Source organism: Ciconia boyciana, chromosome 1, assembly GCF_034638445.1.
Source record: "Ciconia boyciana chromosome 1, ASM3463844v1, whole genome shotgun sequence".
Classification (NCBI taxonomy): Eukaryota; Metazoa; Chordata; class Aves; order Ciconiiformes; family Ciconiidae; genus Ciconia; species Ciconia boyciana.
Window position 1 is genome coordinate 121691133 of NC_132934.1, and position 16672 is coordinate 121707804.

Sequence of the window (16672 nt, forward strand, 5' to 3'; positions counted from 1 at the left end):
TCCTAGTAGTTCTTCAGAACTAGAAAGATGATAAAGCCTATTGTTAATCTGTATTTTTTGAGGTGAAAGTATCTGTAAAACAGGTGGATGAAAAGCCATTCTCTCTCCTTACATTGCTCCTGCTTATCCATCCAATAAGCTTTTCCAGAGAACATCAAAAGATGAAATAAGAAGTGAGGTACTCCTGATCCAAAAGGACAAAACCAACTGGTCTTTTTGTCTATAGCTAGAATTAATTTTTTAGAGAAGATATGGAGATGTTAGAAACAGTGGTCACAAATTGAGGGTTTTATAAACTACTAGTGGAAACCCTGTACACAGACATAACTAGCTCTGTTTAAAATAATTTTGAAATACATTACCCTTTGCTTTGCATGGATAATTTTGCATGTGATGGAAACCTCAAGAAACAAATAAATGAACACATGAATTCTTCTGCACTGGGAGTATGTGTTTTCCTCATACACCTGTGGTCGGGAGTTCAGATGAAAGTCCACGCTTCACCAAAACCAGCACAATATCTGTTTGTACAACTTCTTTTCCTTTATATGTAATTTAAGTCATTTACAGGAAAAACTAGTCTCCTGACTAACTGCTGTTGAATTCTGTTTCACAAGTTGACCTGTCATCTCTGGAAAAAATAGCAAATTCTATATCCTTAACATGATACGTTTGTCCAAAGAATATTGTTATAAGCTGTCAATTAGACTCTCATGCAAAATGACTTCAGAAGCATGTATATGGTCTGCCCTGTACATTCTCTTTGCCTGTTAACCCTTACAGCTGTGAATCTGGAAAGTTATGTATCCTGTTAATTAGTAAGATCACGACTATCTCGTGGCAGTGCTTTGTAGAGTGCCTGCCCACTTCGAACCTGTGCTAAAACAAATGGTTTGTTTCAGGGACAGGTCCCCACAGAGCAGGTGGTTAGTGCTGCTTTCTGAGACCCACCTGTGGTGTTACATCCTTATTTGCACAGTTACAATTAGACCTTGGGAAGAGAAAGGGAAGTAAAGCATGTTTCCTTTCAAAAGTGAAAATTTTGGCCAGGTAAAAATTAAGAAAGCAGCTAGACGGCAACTTGGACCAGGCACACAAACTTCCTGCTTCACTCATGCTGAGTATTTACTAACCATCTCCTCAGGAGTGTGGAACAGGGGAGGCAGCTGAGGAAGCTCCCGGGGTTAGAAGCGTCCCCTTGGGCTGTTGATCAGTTTAGGAGGATAGGAACTCTGCAGCAGGGTGCCTACATTTCAGTGAGTATCTGCTGAGCATCCCTGGTAGGTAGCACAGCTCCTGGAGGGTTTTGTCAATGCCTTGCAATTAGCCCTCTAGGCTGTGCTTTCAGTGCCCCACGTCTTCTAGACCCAGCAGCTGCCTGAGTTGTACAGTAGAGTATCACACCATCACAAGAGGTGTAATCCCACCATGATATCATGATAATACGACCGTGCTCCAGTTTCAGAACCATCACATTTTCATTTATACTCTCTCCACCTTTGCCTTTTGCTTAAATATACCCAACAGATTATGATGAGTGCGAAAGTGAAGAAGATGACTGCTCCCCGGCTGCATCGTGCCATAACACACTTGGGTTTTACCAGTGCAGCTGCAATGAAGGATTTGCTGATGTGCATCCAGAAAGGCCTGGAAGAAGATGTGAAGGCAAAAAAAATTTTTATTATCTAATGGCTAACTGAACGCTTAGTGATCTGATCTTTATTGAATCATGGTCACACATGCCACAGGTCTTGAGATTTTACCAGGGATTAATTTGGTTCATTGTTTTCAGCTGGATCCTAAGGGGAAAATCTTGCAGCGGACTTTAAGTATTTCTGACTGTAATACTCTGTCATGAGAGTTTACTATATTAATATTTAATGCTGTCTTTGTAAGGTCCTTTTAACAATTCTGTTTTCTCATATGTGCCATCAAAATCAGATAAGATTGTCAAGATTGATAGTTATTTTCATTACCAGTAGCAGAGGGGACAGCAGAGATAATAGAGAAGGTAACAGAAAGCACTGGATATGTGGTTTGACCTCTGTATGGCAGCAGGGGTGAAATGTTGGTATTACAAACTACTTTTTGTATGAGTCAATTCATCTAGCTTCTCTCTTTCCTTAAGTCATTTGTTAGCTGACATATGATGAGGCTTTAAGCTCCTAAATTATTTTAGACTTCTTCAGTAATTTATATTTATTTTTGTAACCACAGTGATAAGCTACTCTTTGGCTGAAGTCACAAGGATTTGTCAACTGATACCAAACTTTGCTCGGTTTTGTTTAACCAAGATATTTAGCATTATGATAATGAGCTTTTGGGAAATACAGCTCTGAAAGAGCTCAGACTTTTCTGTTTCTTCCTCTTAAGTTCAAATCAGCAGCTTTTTAATTTGGGGCATTTCTGAACGCTGGGGCGTTCCAGAAGGATATATATATATATATATGTACAGATTTTATCTGTTGCTTGGGAAATAGATGCTATTTGTATGTACAACCCATTAAAATTATCTAAGAGAATTTTTGTGCGATGAGACACATCCTTTGTGTTTCAATGAAAATGGAGTTTATTATCTTGGTGTTCTCTAAGTCAGTGGTGGATGAACACTTTAGGTTGTTTCTACCAGCAAAGAGCCCAGAGACTGCTGGATGTTGGGTGTTCAACACACAGATTGATCTCAACCTGTGCTTCCCCTTTTCCCCTGCTTGCTTTCTTCCTGAAACCATTAAAGATTGCTACCAACACATTTGTTCAACTCCCCACTCTGTCTCTCAGGACACATATGTGCAATGTGGGCCTGCTACATGAGGTTTGTCCTGCACTTCCCCCAAAACGGGTTTTCCAAAGTGCTCAGGGTTATATCTTTGGGTACCAAGTGGTCACAAATGGGGCCAGGTTTTATAACAAACTGTGCTCCTGTTTATACCCCACATCCAGAAGTGTGCAGTTTCCTACAGTACTAGGTACAAAAATATGAACACTTGCTGAGCAACTTGCAGCTGGGGATCTCTTGCAAGCACTGATCTTCCAAAAGCTGTATATAAGTTGCACATGAGCACACTAATTATTGCAGCTCTCAGGAAATGAAGGACTTCAGCTTTACTCACAGGCCCTTTATCTATCTCTTGCGCTCTTTCTTAAAAAAGTGCCACAGCTTTGGCAGTAAGTAGAACAGGTTAAAAAAACAAAAGCAGCTAGTTTCCTGCCAGTAACTGTGAGTTTCCTCCTAAGGGTTTGCTCTTACCTTATAAAATCAATTTGAATCTGTAAATTACAACAGTACCTTTATTTTTGGCACTCTTCAGCATTTCCTATCAGCCAAGAGGCAACACTGACAGATGAGAAACCTGTACACCCCACAGTTTTACCTGCAACATCTTTGCAAACTTCAACTCATGTTTCCTCCCCTGCTTCTTTGGACTTCTCTACTGCTGAGCACAAAGCTCTGGAGGACACCGCATTCTCCAGCACGGTGCTGCCTCCTCTCACCACGGATCCTGTGTCAACTCCCAACGTTTCTCCTCAAGCATCTCCTGTCCCCCTTGTTAAACCTGTCCAGGAGGTTTCCATTAAAGATGCAGTGAGAGTGTTTTGTGAAATCGAGAAGATCGTCCTTGCTGTCCAGAAGACATTTTTACAGCAGGAGTCTATCCCGGAAACCTCCCTGTACCTGGGGGAGCCTCGCTGCAACGTGAGCATCAGCAATGGCACTCACGTTGTGCTGCAGGCAGGCTGGAGCGACTGCGGCACTGAAGTTGAGACTGTAAGTCCCCTGAGCTGGTGAATGTGAAAAAGCCCCAGGGCATTTTTTTTTTGGTCTTGGAGGTGAGGTGAGGAGGAGGGCAATGGCAGATCCTTAGCTAGGAGTACAGTCTATTAGTTGCTGAACTGTTGGACAAAGAAATTTATTTGGAGAAAGAAAACCTCTTCCTGTGAGTGGAAAGTTACCTCACTGTTTGGGGAGGAGGGCAAGCAAGAAAGAGGAGGGGAATCTTTGGGATCAGGCAGCAAAACTCAAGGGCTTCTCCAAACTGAGAGTCACCTCCCGTGTCTCTCTGGGTTCCCCCTGCAGCTGTCAGAAGCTTCTCTTTTCTTAAAAGCAATTTCATTATCATATTTAGACAAATACCCCAATTGCTACCAGTAATGGGGACAAAAAGCAGTGGCTATCCCATCGCTGTTGGATCCCAAACCAACCGCTGTGCTCAGGCCATGCCAAAGTACAGAAATTCCCTTGTGGAGCAGACTGAGGAAGAGGAGGAAGGCTGGTGGATTTTCATTGTCTCACTGTACAGCAAACAAGATACTAGAGCTCTAATCTGTTTGATTTTTGCAGCCAGGAGAATGGAGAATTCCTAAGCGCTTGAAGCTGGTAAGCCTGTAGCTCTGTTTTATCCCTAGATACACTGTGCTCACAAGTTGTGCTTTCTTCTCTCTGTGTTCCAGAACGTGACTAATACCGTAGCGAAAACCATCCTTCGGAATGACGTTTCTGCTCAGGGAGTAATCCACCATTTAAAAGTTGCCAGTCCCATTCACTGTGTGTTTCAAAATGATCTCTTGACTTCCTCTGGATATACTGCAGAAGGGTAAGTAACAACTCTCTCTGCTTTGAAATGCTGTTGCGTGGCTGAGCACTGCTGCATCGGAAAAATCCCCAGGGACCTTAGCTGTATCCAGTGGCAGTACTTGCTATGCCAAGTAGTTTGCCATCCTGCGAGTCCTGTGCTCAGGTGATCCCTGCCATGGGCTTCTCTCCTACTCCATCTAATGTGTCAATAGATCCAACGGCCAACAAGACTGGCAATTGCCTGGCTAAACCATAGATGAAAACAAACAGTGTCCTAACATCCTGGAGTGCAGATAACTCTTCACTACTTAAACGTGCAAGAGGTGGAGAAACAGGCAGTGATTTATAGAAACACACAGTCAAATTTGTGGTCTTTAAAGGAGGTTAATTGTTGTTTCAGACTTCACACCATCTTTGAGGATTTGCATGGATCTGGACACTTCAGAACAGAAATGCGTTTGTTTATTGGAAACTCCCCAATACAAAAAAATTTCAGTGTCTCTGCCAGTGATGATGTACTGATTGAAGTGGGGATCCAGAAAGCAGGTAGCAAGCTCAAGGTGGTCCTCACTGGCTGCTGGGCGACTCCAACTAATAATTCAGTGGATCCCCTCTCATTTGCTTTTATCAGCAACAGGTACGGCAATGCCACTGGCAAATAGCATGTGCCATACTTCCAGTGGTGCTGACTGCTAATGTGTTATATTTTAAATGCCTTTTATGTGTGTTCTCATCATTCATATACACTGTCCCTTACCATTCTGACTGGTCACTCCTTCTGTGAACAAGGAAGGTAGGTATGAAAATAAAATGTTTTCAAAGGGTAATGCGGTAGCTGTTTGAGTTTGGTTGTCTTCCCCGTAGTTTTGTAAAGGAGTTGTACTTTTGACCTGAAGAAATAGGTGGTTTTGGCAGCCAGTAGTGAAAGAACATTGACAAGTGTGTGCTTTAGCTGTTTCTCTGTGGTTCAGGTATTACCAAGGGCTTATGTGACGCTCATCAATGAAGGTGTAGGTTAGTTGATGCCTATGTGTTGTGACTCACAGACAATATTAATGCAGCCTCTGGTAAAAGAGGAGGTTTGTTCCTGTCCAGATCCCTGATCTCACCCCAATGACTTATGCCAATGTCATTAAGGTGGGCTCACCCACCACCTTAAAATACAGGATAGTCCTTTTGCTCAGTAACAAAAGTTATTCCTTTTAATATGATGTTCTTTCACTTTGTGTTTGGTGAAGCCAAGTTTAAATCCTTCTTTCTGTCACTCTCTCCCTTTTTTTCCAACTCTCCGACCACTTCTCAGATCTCCTATTCTGTTTGGATACTGTGAGAATAAAGCAGCAAATAGCCCCTTATCACCCCTGCACTGCTGGAGAGTTGCTTCATGGTGGGTGTGGGTGCAGCTTTCTAAAGGAGCCTTACAACTTGAGTTATGTGCTATAACCACAACATGCCTTCTATAGCCCTAGCTGCTATGTACGTTTTTCCTCTTCCTTTTCAGCTGTCCCATCCCAAATACGTACACCACACTGCTAGAGAATGGGAATTCAAGCAAAGCGCAGTTTAAGATGAAAATTTTTTCCTTTGTCAACAATTCTGTGGTTTACCTACACTGCAAAATACGTATTTGTATGGAGACACCAGGAAGCACCTGCAGGACGGTAAGTGTTTTGCTCCGACATACTATTTTTCTCCGACATGCCATATGCAGTCCTGCTATGGAACTGAAGGAGTAATGTTTCCAAACAGGGTTTAAAATAGCTCTTGAAGTTTTCCTTCAGTCTCTGCTGAGAGCAGAGAGGAGTGGGGAAGAACTACAACCATATGGAAGTGTCCGCCTTTCTTCCTGTTCCTTGTCCTCATAGTTAAAAGCATGGAGCTTGTACAGAAATGGGGAAATCAAAGTTGGGGAACCTGAGAACTGACCCTTTTGCCTCTGCACAGGGGTGGCTATGCGGCAATGAACAGAAGTCACAATGAGATAGGCTGTTCAGAAATGTGTCATCTCGGATGGACATGTCACAAAAAAGTGAGCGCCCATATTGGCAGTGTCAGCAGGAAAGCCTGAGTAAATTGATTTGGGATGTTTTTCTGTCCTTTTTTTCCCACTAGAGATTACCTTCTCCAGGTGAGAGTTTAGGTGCCAGGAAAGGAAGCTTGGTGGCATTAAGTTTCTAGGGCTGTGACTCTAATAGAGTTTATTACAGCTTTTTAAAACCCTATTGCTTTTTAAAGCAATAAACCAAGCAATGTTCTGATAACAACTTCAGTTCTAATTGTCTGTGCTCCAAAGCATTGCTTTGTTTCTTTTTACTTCTAAGTGATACACACTGCTTCATCTAAAAATGTGTTGCTACCATAGGAATAAGAAAAAATAGGTTTTGCTGATGGCTTTTTTTTTTTTTCTTTTTAGCAGACACACAGGAATTCTCCTCTCCCCCTGCCAACCTTCCTGGCTCTTTTCCTATCAAGGATGTTTTCATTAGCAGTTTGGTGTTCCTCCATTGTTTAACACTTTCCTCTAGCTCTAAATAACTCAGTTTAAGCCCATTATAAAGCAAACGATCTCTTCCTAAAAGGTTAAAAATGGCTATCAGAAGATGCTTGTTTCCTTTCTCAAAGTATAAAGCTTCCTCCAGATTAAAAAAAAGAAGTAGGAACAGGAAAAACGACTGACAGATGGAAAGATGGCTCCAGTTTTCACAGCTGAATTTGCGTGTTGAAAATCAGTGCTTCAGCAACCCCCAGCCTATGCCCTCCTTTGGAGGAGGTGGTGCCCTCCTTGAGTTCACTGTGTGTCCTGCACAGCTGAGGAGGGACGCGGTGGTGGGTGCGAGGCAGGGAATAAGAGGGATGGGCAGGACAGGGACCGTGTGGGCTGGTATGGCTGCTGCAAGGAATCCAACAGTTGTTTTGCTGGGAGCTGCTGGGTTTGCTGTTAGAGCAGGCTTTCGCTGTATGGATTAGAGTTTAGGAACATGGTCAGCTACAGGACTGGCTTTGATCTGAATTACAGGGGTCTGTGATGGGGTAATTCTGCTAGCCCAAGATGAGGTTTGATTGAGATTGACATCTGCAGTAAACAAGGCACAGCAGAGTTAATCAGTGAGGCCCTCTTCTTTCATATATTCTATATTACTAATTTCTATATTATTCATATAGAGAGATGAGAGATATTGTTCTTTCTCCTATGCAAAATTTACCCCCTATGAAAAGTCAGTGAATTCAGTATCTTAGATTGAGATTAAAATGTTATGCGGAGAAGACAAGTACTAGGCACATCTACACAGGATGACAATGGCTTTTACAAAGAAGGGAGGGGGAGCTGCAGGAGGTGCAAAGATCAAGGAAAATTGGAGCAAGAACAGAGTGTATTTGGAATTAAAGTGAGATGGCTGGGAAAGTGCCCAGGGTCTGGGATGTGATCCTCTGTACTCTGGGATGTGATCTGTCTGCTACTCTGGAGAATAGTGACTTGCTTCAGGGCAGATTTGCTTCAGTTCTTTGCCCACAAAATTGAGACTTACATCTTGTATTATTTCTTCTTGCCCAGTCTTTTTATTCCTTGTTTTCTTGGCAGAAGAGAGTAAGGTGCTCTAAAGTTTAGAGTAGAAAAAAACAGACAGGCTGGGGAGCAATGTAGTAAGAAATGAGTAAGAAACATGACTTTGAATGGGAAGAGGAGTGATGTGCCACCACCATGCATATGTTTGGTGGAATCTCCACCAAATGGAATCTCCACCAAATGGAATCTCCACCAACTCCACCGAATCTCCACCACCGTGGCTCCATGGCCATGTGGGACCAAAAAATCATTGATATCAGGGAGCAGCTATGTAAGTGTATTCTCTAATGGATCCGCCTAGCTGGGAAAGCTATTTGAGAGTAGGCCAAAGTCGCAGCTATATGGGTATTTTTCTGGGGGCTGACCCAGCTAAAGACACTGTTGCTGACAGCGAATGGTAGAGGTTTTTTAGTGTAACCAGCCTGGTAACACTGGTGAGATTGTAGAGGTTTTTTAGTGTAACCAGGCTGGTAACACTGGTGAGATTGTAGAGGTTTTTTAGTGTAACCAGGCTGGTAACACCGGTGAGACATTCTTGTGTAGACAAGCTGGTAAGACACCCTTGCACTTCCCTGTTTTCTTTTGCTGATTATAGTATGGTACTGCAGTTTCTGTTTTTATGTGCACTTCCAGGAGAGCCGCAGTATCTTTTGAATAACCTCAATGAGCTATGGTTCCCATCAGAGACCTTTGGGTTGCAACTTAAAACAAAAAGGTAGCAAACAAACTGAACAGTGCTACCGAGGACGTGTGCAGAAGATGTGTGTGCTGTGTATTCTGCAAGTGCTGCTCACACAAAGCTAAAGCAGCTGATCCCCAACATTTCACAGGGCAGGGCTTTCAAACTAGTTGTTCCCAGATTAGTAGTTCACATGTCACTGAAGAGTTGTGCGTTGCTTCAGAATGACACACAGCTTGGCAGGGGCTGAAGGTTGCCACTGCTTTTGCTGGTGCTGGTTGTAGTATCTGCTCTGCCTGCCATGGGCAGTAGAAACATCCAAACAAAAATGTTTGCAAAACCCTGGCATACAGAAATAGTGAGAAGTTTATTCTCCCAAAAGGTTTCTCTAAAGCAAACAGAAAGTTAATGAAAAGAAAGAGATTGTGTGAAATGTCTGTTCACAGCAGTGTTTTCCAGTGTGACTAATTACAGATTTTATACTGATGTTTCCCTATTGACTTTTCTTTTGAACTTCCATTTGGTGCTCATTTCAGTTTAACAAAGCATAGCACTAAGGAACAAAAACCCCAATGAGTGAGAATAGCACTTGGGCTTTCACATACTCATCAGAAGGCTTTGTATTTTTAATTAGTAAGCCATATTATTTGTTGGAGTTTGAATTGATTGTTGCAGAGATGCCATGGGGTTCGATCCCTGAAGACTGGTGAAACCATCGCTACGTACAGAACATCCTGGGGACCCCTGTGTAAATCAGCTGGTGAGTTATGAATGGACGCTTACAAAAAGGGGACACAGAGTAACTATCACTTCAAGATTCTTTTTCACTGGCAAGGGAACCTGAAGACCTGTGATACAAGGTTTTCATGCCCCTCTGCATATTTTTCTGAGGAGCAGGTGTTCTTACTGAAGCCATGTGGCAGTGTGGAAAAGCATGCGCCCTCCTCGGTGAAGTGACTGTCAGATTGTCACGGGAATGTAGAAAGGAAGAGGATTAAGTGCTTCGTGTAGCTATTTGCACAAGGTAGCAAGTGCAACAGCCACAAAATCAAACAGTTATTACAATTGTCAAGTGCGAAAGCAGCTTGAATCTTTTAGATTGCAATCAGTTTTTCAAGTGTTTACACTGTTGTTAGGCCACAATTATATTGAGCTCTGAAGTCCAAAATCAGAGGAGATAAGAGATTGTATTGTCTTCCCTCAGACTCCCTGGTACTGACTTCATTACTACCGTGATGGAAAGTGGCAGAGGACAGCTGATGCACAGCACCTTGGTTAATCGGGTGGAGTGGTGCAGTACAGGTTAATAGAGAGTGAACACCAGCACTGTGTACAAGCAAGGTCTAATCTGTTATGCATCTGCCTCTTCTGCATTTACCTTGAGTGATATTTCCAAGGGCACCCATGGCCTCTAACATTTTCATTTGGCCTCCTCCAGCCATTTGCATTCATATCTTATTAGCATAAAATACTCATTGAGAGTATTTGTGCACACCAATATCAGAGTTTTAACACATCTACTGAGAATAGACAGAAGTCACCCCCTTTCCTCCTGCTGGTTGCCTGTTTTGCCAGTCACTTAACGCTCTTCTGACTGCGGAGATAAGTTAATGCTGGACTGTGAGTGAGTTCAGGGTATTTTTTTCTCCTCTGCTGTGATGGTCACAATGTTCTTTTTGGACCTGGAAACCGGCTCTGACTTAGCATATTATATTTTTCTTCCATTATATGCAAGTATTAGTCTGTTAGAGTAGGCCTTCAGTGTTCCTTTCTGAGTTAGTTCCTTTTTTAAAACTTAGCAATTAATACAGCTTTCTTTGTACAGCACTTACATCAAGTAGATCTCATTCCCATTTTCACTGGACACCCCAATGCATTTCTGATAGTGAAAAATGGTCACTGCACAAAAGGAACTCTGGTGAGGGGAGCTTTATTTTGGTTGTACTACATCAGTTCCTAGGCAAAGGTGGCATTACTAGATGTTGTCTCCTGTTTCCAATTTGGATACTCACATTGCATTTTAAGTGTGAGGCTAGACCTAGACAGTGATATGCATCTCTGTGCTGAAGGAGACAATGTGAATTACAATGTCAGGTAAGCTGCTGCAGTGAAACATGAAAGAAGCTTTAACTGCTTTGCCTATACTGCTTGGCCACGTGCTACAGCAAAGACCACTGATACACGTCCTCAGGAAGGCCTGCTCTATCTGTGTCTGGCTACAGGCTGCCGTTTCCACTGTGCATCTTCTTTTTTATTCCTTTGTTTCATATTGAAATTCAGAAATAAGCCTAAATATATTGTGCAACACTGCTTTGGCCTGTCTTGGAATGATGCCCTGGATGTTACGTAGCTTGGACACCGCTATTGCATACCTCTGTGGCTGCCAGCAGTGCCCTTTGGCCAAAGAGCTTGTCTCTAATTACAGGCATGTATGCACATTAGTAGTTGTCTTCTGTGCACCTCAGGTACTGCACAAGTGCTTGGCTAAATAAGCGCTGTCCTGAAAATGTATGCAGGCAAATGCATGTTTTTGTAGGTGCATCACGCATTCACAAGAATGAATTACAAGTGTGCAAGAGTACATGTACAAACATGAATAGAGGCATAATGTTAAAGGGAGAGGGGATTCTGCTTGCGCATTTGGACAAATACATGGAATTGTCTACATGTGAACCAGGCGAACGTGTTCTGTCGATGTTCAGTGGAGCCTAGGGAGACAGCTGGCAACAAGGGACGTGACTCTTGCCCACACATAGGCATTTAGTGCTCATGACCCATGGTGCCCCATTCTTTCCTTCCCCTCAGTGTCTGGGTGCTATTCCAAAAGACTATAGGTCTTTTGCACGTCCCATGCCATCTCTGCCAGACCTGTGCAGACATTGTAGACACCCTTGGGCTTCTCAGGTGGCCCTAGATGCCTATGCTCAGGCTACAGAGTTGAGCCCATGGTGACCACTTCAGTGTGACTCAGTCACCTGCCTCCACTGACCGCCCCAGCCAGATCTCTGCTGACTAGAATGGGAGCTTAGAGACCCAGCACACATGGACAATCCTTCCCTAAATATTTTGTGTTTAAAGAAGTGTTACATATGAGATAAAAGCAAATCACGTGGTTTTTAATAATCACAGATTAATGGGGGCAGGATTAAGATGGGAGAATGCTTCACCTCTAGGGTCATTCTGAAAGTAAGGCAGCATTTCAAAAAGTCATCAGTGCTGATCCTTTAATTCTTACTTTAACAGAGAATTGTAGAGTCAAATTCCCAGACATATCACACTCATGTCTGCAGGGCCTCTACCCCTGTATGTAAAAAGAGAACTTGGACTGTGGCTCACAGATCTTTCCACAAGAATCGCCCTCCCCAAGAGGCTGATTCACTTCTGTATCACAGCTCTGTGCTTCAGCATGCATGTGGGCTAATTTGTAGGCAAGCCTTGTTTCTTACCCCAGGAAAAGATTTAGGAATTTCAAAGCTTTTTTCTTTCACCTCTTTTTTTTTTTAGCATCTGATTTGAAGAGAGAGAAGGAAGCTGGGATGGGAGTTGGATACATCATCCTCATTGCCTTTGCTGTGTTTGGTTTTGTGCTGGGAGTTGTGAGCCTTCTCATTTTCCAGTACCAGCGAAAGATGGGAAGATACAACTTCAGAATCAAGTCTGACAACTTCAGCTACCAAGTGTTCTATGATTAGTGATTTCCAGGTTACCAGATGTAAGTACTGAATTATGATCACTTACTTTTTTTAGCTGTTTATCTCTTCCTGAAATGGTTAAATAATTGCAGATGAGCATCCTCTGTTTAAGGGTATTTGAACCTCGTCCTGTTTGCTGTGGGTGAAGGTCATAGAAGTAAGAATGAAATTCCTGCTATTCTTGCCTGTTTTCAAATGCTGCAGACTACAGAGGAGGAAGACAGCCTTCTCTTCTTCATCTTCCTTCATGGCTTTGGTCTCAGTCAGTGTAAACGACACACCACTTTAGAAGAACACCAATAACCATTTCCACAAAAAGCGTATCACTTTTGGTTTTGGATCATGGATTAGTATAATAAAGGAGAGAAACTTTACCACTCTCTTTATAAATCTGCTTCAGAGGCTAATTTGCTTCAGAAGTTATCCCTTTCTGCAAAAGCTTGGGTTTAATTTTTTTTTTTTTTTTGAAGGGGTGCTTTTCAAGAAAATAGTGGGATGTTAGACATAAAGAGCTTGAAATATTGATAATGCATAAGCAGTGCTTACAAGTGCCTGCAGAGAGTCTGAAAAGACAGCTGTGAGGAGTGTTAACCACTACCACACATTCTGCCTCTACAACTTTGAAATGTAACACTTTTCCAGAATACCGCAGGATTCAGCACTTTTTCTGTAAAATGAGTGTGTGCTAGCTGCTCACCACCATTTGTATGTTTGTCCGTTTAAGAGGAGGAGAGATAGGTGAGAAAGCTGGCTTTCTGAAAAAGAACACCTAACATTGCTTCATGACTCAAAGATGTTTACTGCGGATCTGATCGAATTCTGTTCCTGGGTACGGGCTTATTTGACATTGTTACCAGAGTTAGTCAGTAACTCTTTCCTGATGGAGGCCGCATACATGCCAATGCAGCTGCCACGACCACAGTAAATTCACTAGACTCATCATGATGGTATTTGCAGATAATTTAGTTCGCTTCACTAAGTACAATAATGCTTAATATATAGCACAGAGAAAGGACAGGGAAGACTGCATCCCAGCTATCGGCTTGTAAAGTCTTGAATAGTCACTATTAGCTCTATTTCCCCTAGTCTTACGTTGCAGAGACCACCCTCTGTAGTCATCTATGGGCAGCTCCTAGGAGCTTGCTGTAGGTGAGGGGGATGCTCCGATTGCTTCCCAAAGTCTGGGCAGGGCTGCCTGTTGGGAGCCCAAAGGGAAGGAACCCAGGGCTCCTTTGTACAGCTCCAGCAGCTGTACAGTTCCATCAGCGATACAGGTCCCACTAGGGAGCCATAATCCAGCATAAAGGGCATATCTAGGTCCACTAAATTAAAACCTATATATGAAGCCTCTGAGTCTCTCCACAGAGAGAAGAATGGCTTGTCTTCATTCATCATTCTGCTCTCATGAATGGTGACGGGTGATTGCAATACTTGATAGTAATGGCAATGAGGTTGTAGCATAAAGGATATTGTCAGGCTCATAACACTCATATATCATGTTGGAGTCTCAGCTAATGGCTCCTTTTAGATGCTGGAACTACTCATCTCTTTTTTCCTATGTATTTACTTTCTTTGGAAGGTAGTTGATTACCTTTCTCAGTCATGATTAGTTTTTTTTTTTTTATTTTTTCTAGCTGGATCATGTCTCATCACATGGAGAACTGAAGCTTGTCTTCATTCAGCATTTGGCTTTCATTACTCTTCACAATGGTGGTCATGACTGGTTGCAATGCTGACTCTTCCAAATTAATGTCGCATATAAAAGGCTTCTATCCCCCCTCTTTTTTTTTTTCTTTTTTCTTTCTTTTTTAAGCAATCTAGCTCTTCCCTCGTGTCCTAAGAACTATTTGTGGCTGCAGCTCCAGGTTGAAGTGAATTTTGGCAGTTTTTTCCATTGATAAAACAGAAGGGAAAAAAGAGAGACTTCATGTTTCTCTATTCAAGTTCCAAGATTTGGCTCTCCCACTGTGCCATGTTGCTATGTGCCCATCTTAGCAACACTTGTGCCATTACTATTGACAAGCTGCATGTTTCTATAATATTCCAGGAGGTAAATCAACAAACCCTTAGAGAGATCTCCTTTTCAGTTTGTAATTCACTATTTACTTAAGGTGAGGTTGAAACTTTGAGCTGCAGCAATGTTGAAGATGTAATTGTGCAACGCCTTAAGTATACAGAAGCTGGAGAACAAGTATTGGAATTTCACCAATAAAGAAAAGGCACCATGAATCTGGGGCTTAACCTACTCAGTGTTCTTCAGAATGTAAATTCTTTAATCGATAAGGACTCAATAAAAAGAAAAAGGAAACTATTTTTGCTACTGGCAGCCCATGCTTTTCCCGATAAGTCAATTGGTACCTACGTATTCTGTTTAATTAGAACACAATGATTGTGCAGTCAAGCCACAGAGTGTGCTTCCCACCTAAGTGAGAGCACTCCAATTGCAACGGAATAGTTATAAATTTGAGCTGAATTTTGCCTGGCTGCAAGACCCTACCTTTAGTGCAGCAGCAAAGGTTTAGTTTACATGCTCCATTGAATACAACAACAGTCTGTTCAGCTGGATAAACTGGAACAAAAATATTTTCCACACAGTAAGCATCTCCTGCAGGATTCTTTCCTGGGGCGCTCTTCTTCACTCTGCTGCCCTAAACCTCCACTTCAGTGAGTGTGTTAGAAGATGGAGAGCAAAGCGGTGTGGTAACTTGCCCCCACCACACCTTGGTTCTGATTGCTGCATGCACTCCTCCTGCACAGTGATAGAGTCTGCTGTGTCTGGGTCACATGTAATTCAGTAATTTACAGTCAACAAGCTAATTCCTCTTTAAGCTCAATGGACACCACTATAAATAACTCTTAGTGGAAATTGGTCATTAACTTGAACTCACAAATACTCTTAGTAGCCATAGTATTTAGGTACTGTTTTTTTGGTACAGAATGGCATTAGAAAGTTGCTTTTCTATCCCCCTAGTCCAATTTCTGTTAGGTAATAACATAATTGGTTAAAGGACTTCTACGTTTTGCAAAAGGTTGTACTGATTGATCTTAGAGGTTATATACACACCTTTAAAATACATCAATAAATTTTAGAATAATCATTTGCATTCTGCTTTTGATTCAAGTGAATCTATAAGGAGTAAAAATCTTTGACTTGTCTTTTCCTTGCTGAAATATCAGTTATGATCCTGATATAAAAAAGATCCATTTGGTTGCAATTCATTAGTGAAACTGCAAATTATCTTTGCAATCTTAGAGTCTGATGAACATAACCATTACCTTTTTATTATGTAGGAGGCTCGTAACTTTTGCTCAGTTTGCTCTCAAATATGTAATGTGTTTGCCTTCTGCACACAGTGAAAGGATAAGGTATTTTACTATAAATATTTTTCTAGTTTTTAGCACTTACAGTCCTGAACTGCTTGAAAGTGGCAGGACTAGAGATTTGCCTATTGATTTCAGTGGAGCTATGCCATTTACAAATGCTGAGCACTAGTCTTCAGGATGAAATGCAGAACAGTAGCTTGTATTTGATACCTTTCATGCTCAGCAGAAACTGCTATTGTGACTGAGTCTGTTTAGTGGAGTTTTGGTGTGTTAATAAAAGCACTCTTGTAACTTATTGTTGACTTCTCTACTGTTATATTTTCCTTTTATGATTTAGTCACAGGTATTAAGATGTGCATTGTGTGGATGTGGCAGCTTCTGAAGAACTGTTCGAGTATCAGTATAATGTTCAAACACCACTCAAAACACAATACGTGACCTTACCAAACAGCAATGGACTGCAATTACCCACAGCTACATATGTACACTTACTAAGGGCCTCTTTCTTCAACATTACAGAGGGAAAACGTACTTTTAATTTCACACTTTCCGGCAAAGACAACCAAAAGAATATTCAACATTCCCAGTCCAATAATAGTATTGCAGCAACGTGGTGATCCAATCTGAAACTAGTGTCATACCAGCCTCCCTGGGCATTTGATTTGTACAGTTCTGATAGCTGCTCCAAAAGCAGCATATTCAGAGCTTACCCTCAATGAAGCTTACCTTGAGGGCATTAGTGGACTTGTCTGGACCTGAGTGTGAAAAGCAGGGAAGAGCACCAAATGCTTCCTTTCTCATCCCTGTGCAAAAGTGTTGCACAGCTGCCACCCATTTTC

At 42.0% G+C, this 16672-nt stretch overlaps 1 protein-coding gene across 7 annotated transcripts in view; it reads left to right on the plus strand.

Moving 5' to 3' along the window:
- Positions 1-16092, plus strand: part of UMODL1 (uromodulin like 1) — an 81159-nt gene extending 65067 nt beyond the window's left edge. For 5 of the 7 annotated variants that reach the window (XM_072847023.1, XM_072847005.1, XM_072846981.1 and 2 more), the window contains 8 exons: positions 1528-1665; positions 3309-3766; positions 4450-4592; positions 4974-5210; positions 6075-6234; positions 9493-9577; positions 12322-12529; positions 14144-16092. In XM_072847023.1, the coding sequence (XP_072703124.1) occupies positions 1528-1665; positions 3309-3766; positions 4450-4592; positions 4974-5210; positions 6075-6234; positions 9493-9577; positions 12322-12509 (1409 nt within the window). In that variant the 3' untranslated portion in view covers positions 12510-12529; positions 14144-16092. Of the gene's footprint in view, positions 1-1527; positions 1666-3308; positions 3767-4449; positions 4593-4973; positions 5211-6074; positions 6235-9492; positions 9578-10021; positions 10120-12321; positions 12530-14143 lie in introns of those variants that run through there. The other 2 variants (XR_012039771.1, XM_072846994.1) reach the window with 2 other exon arrangements.
- The last annotated feature ends 580 nt before the right edge of the window (positions 16093-16672 follow it).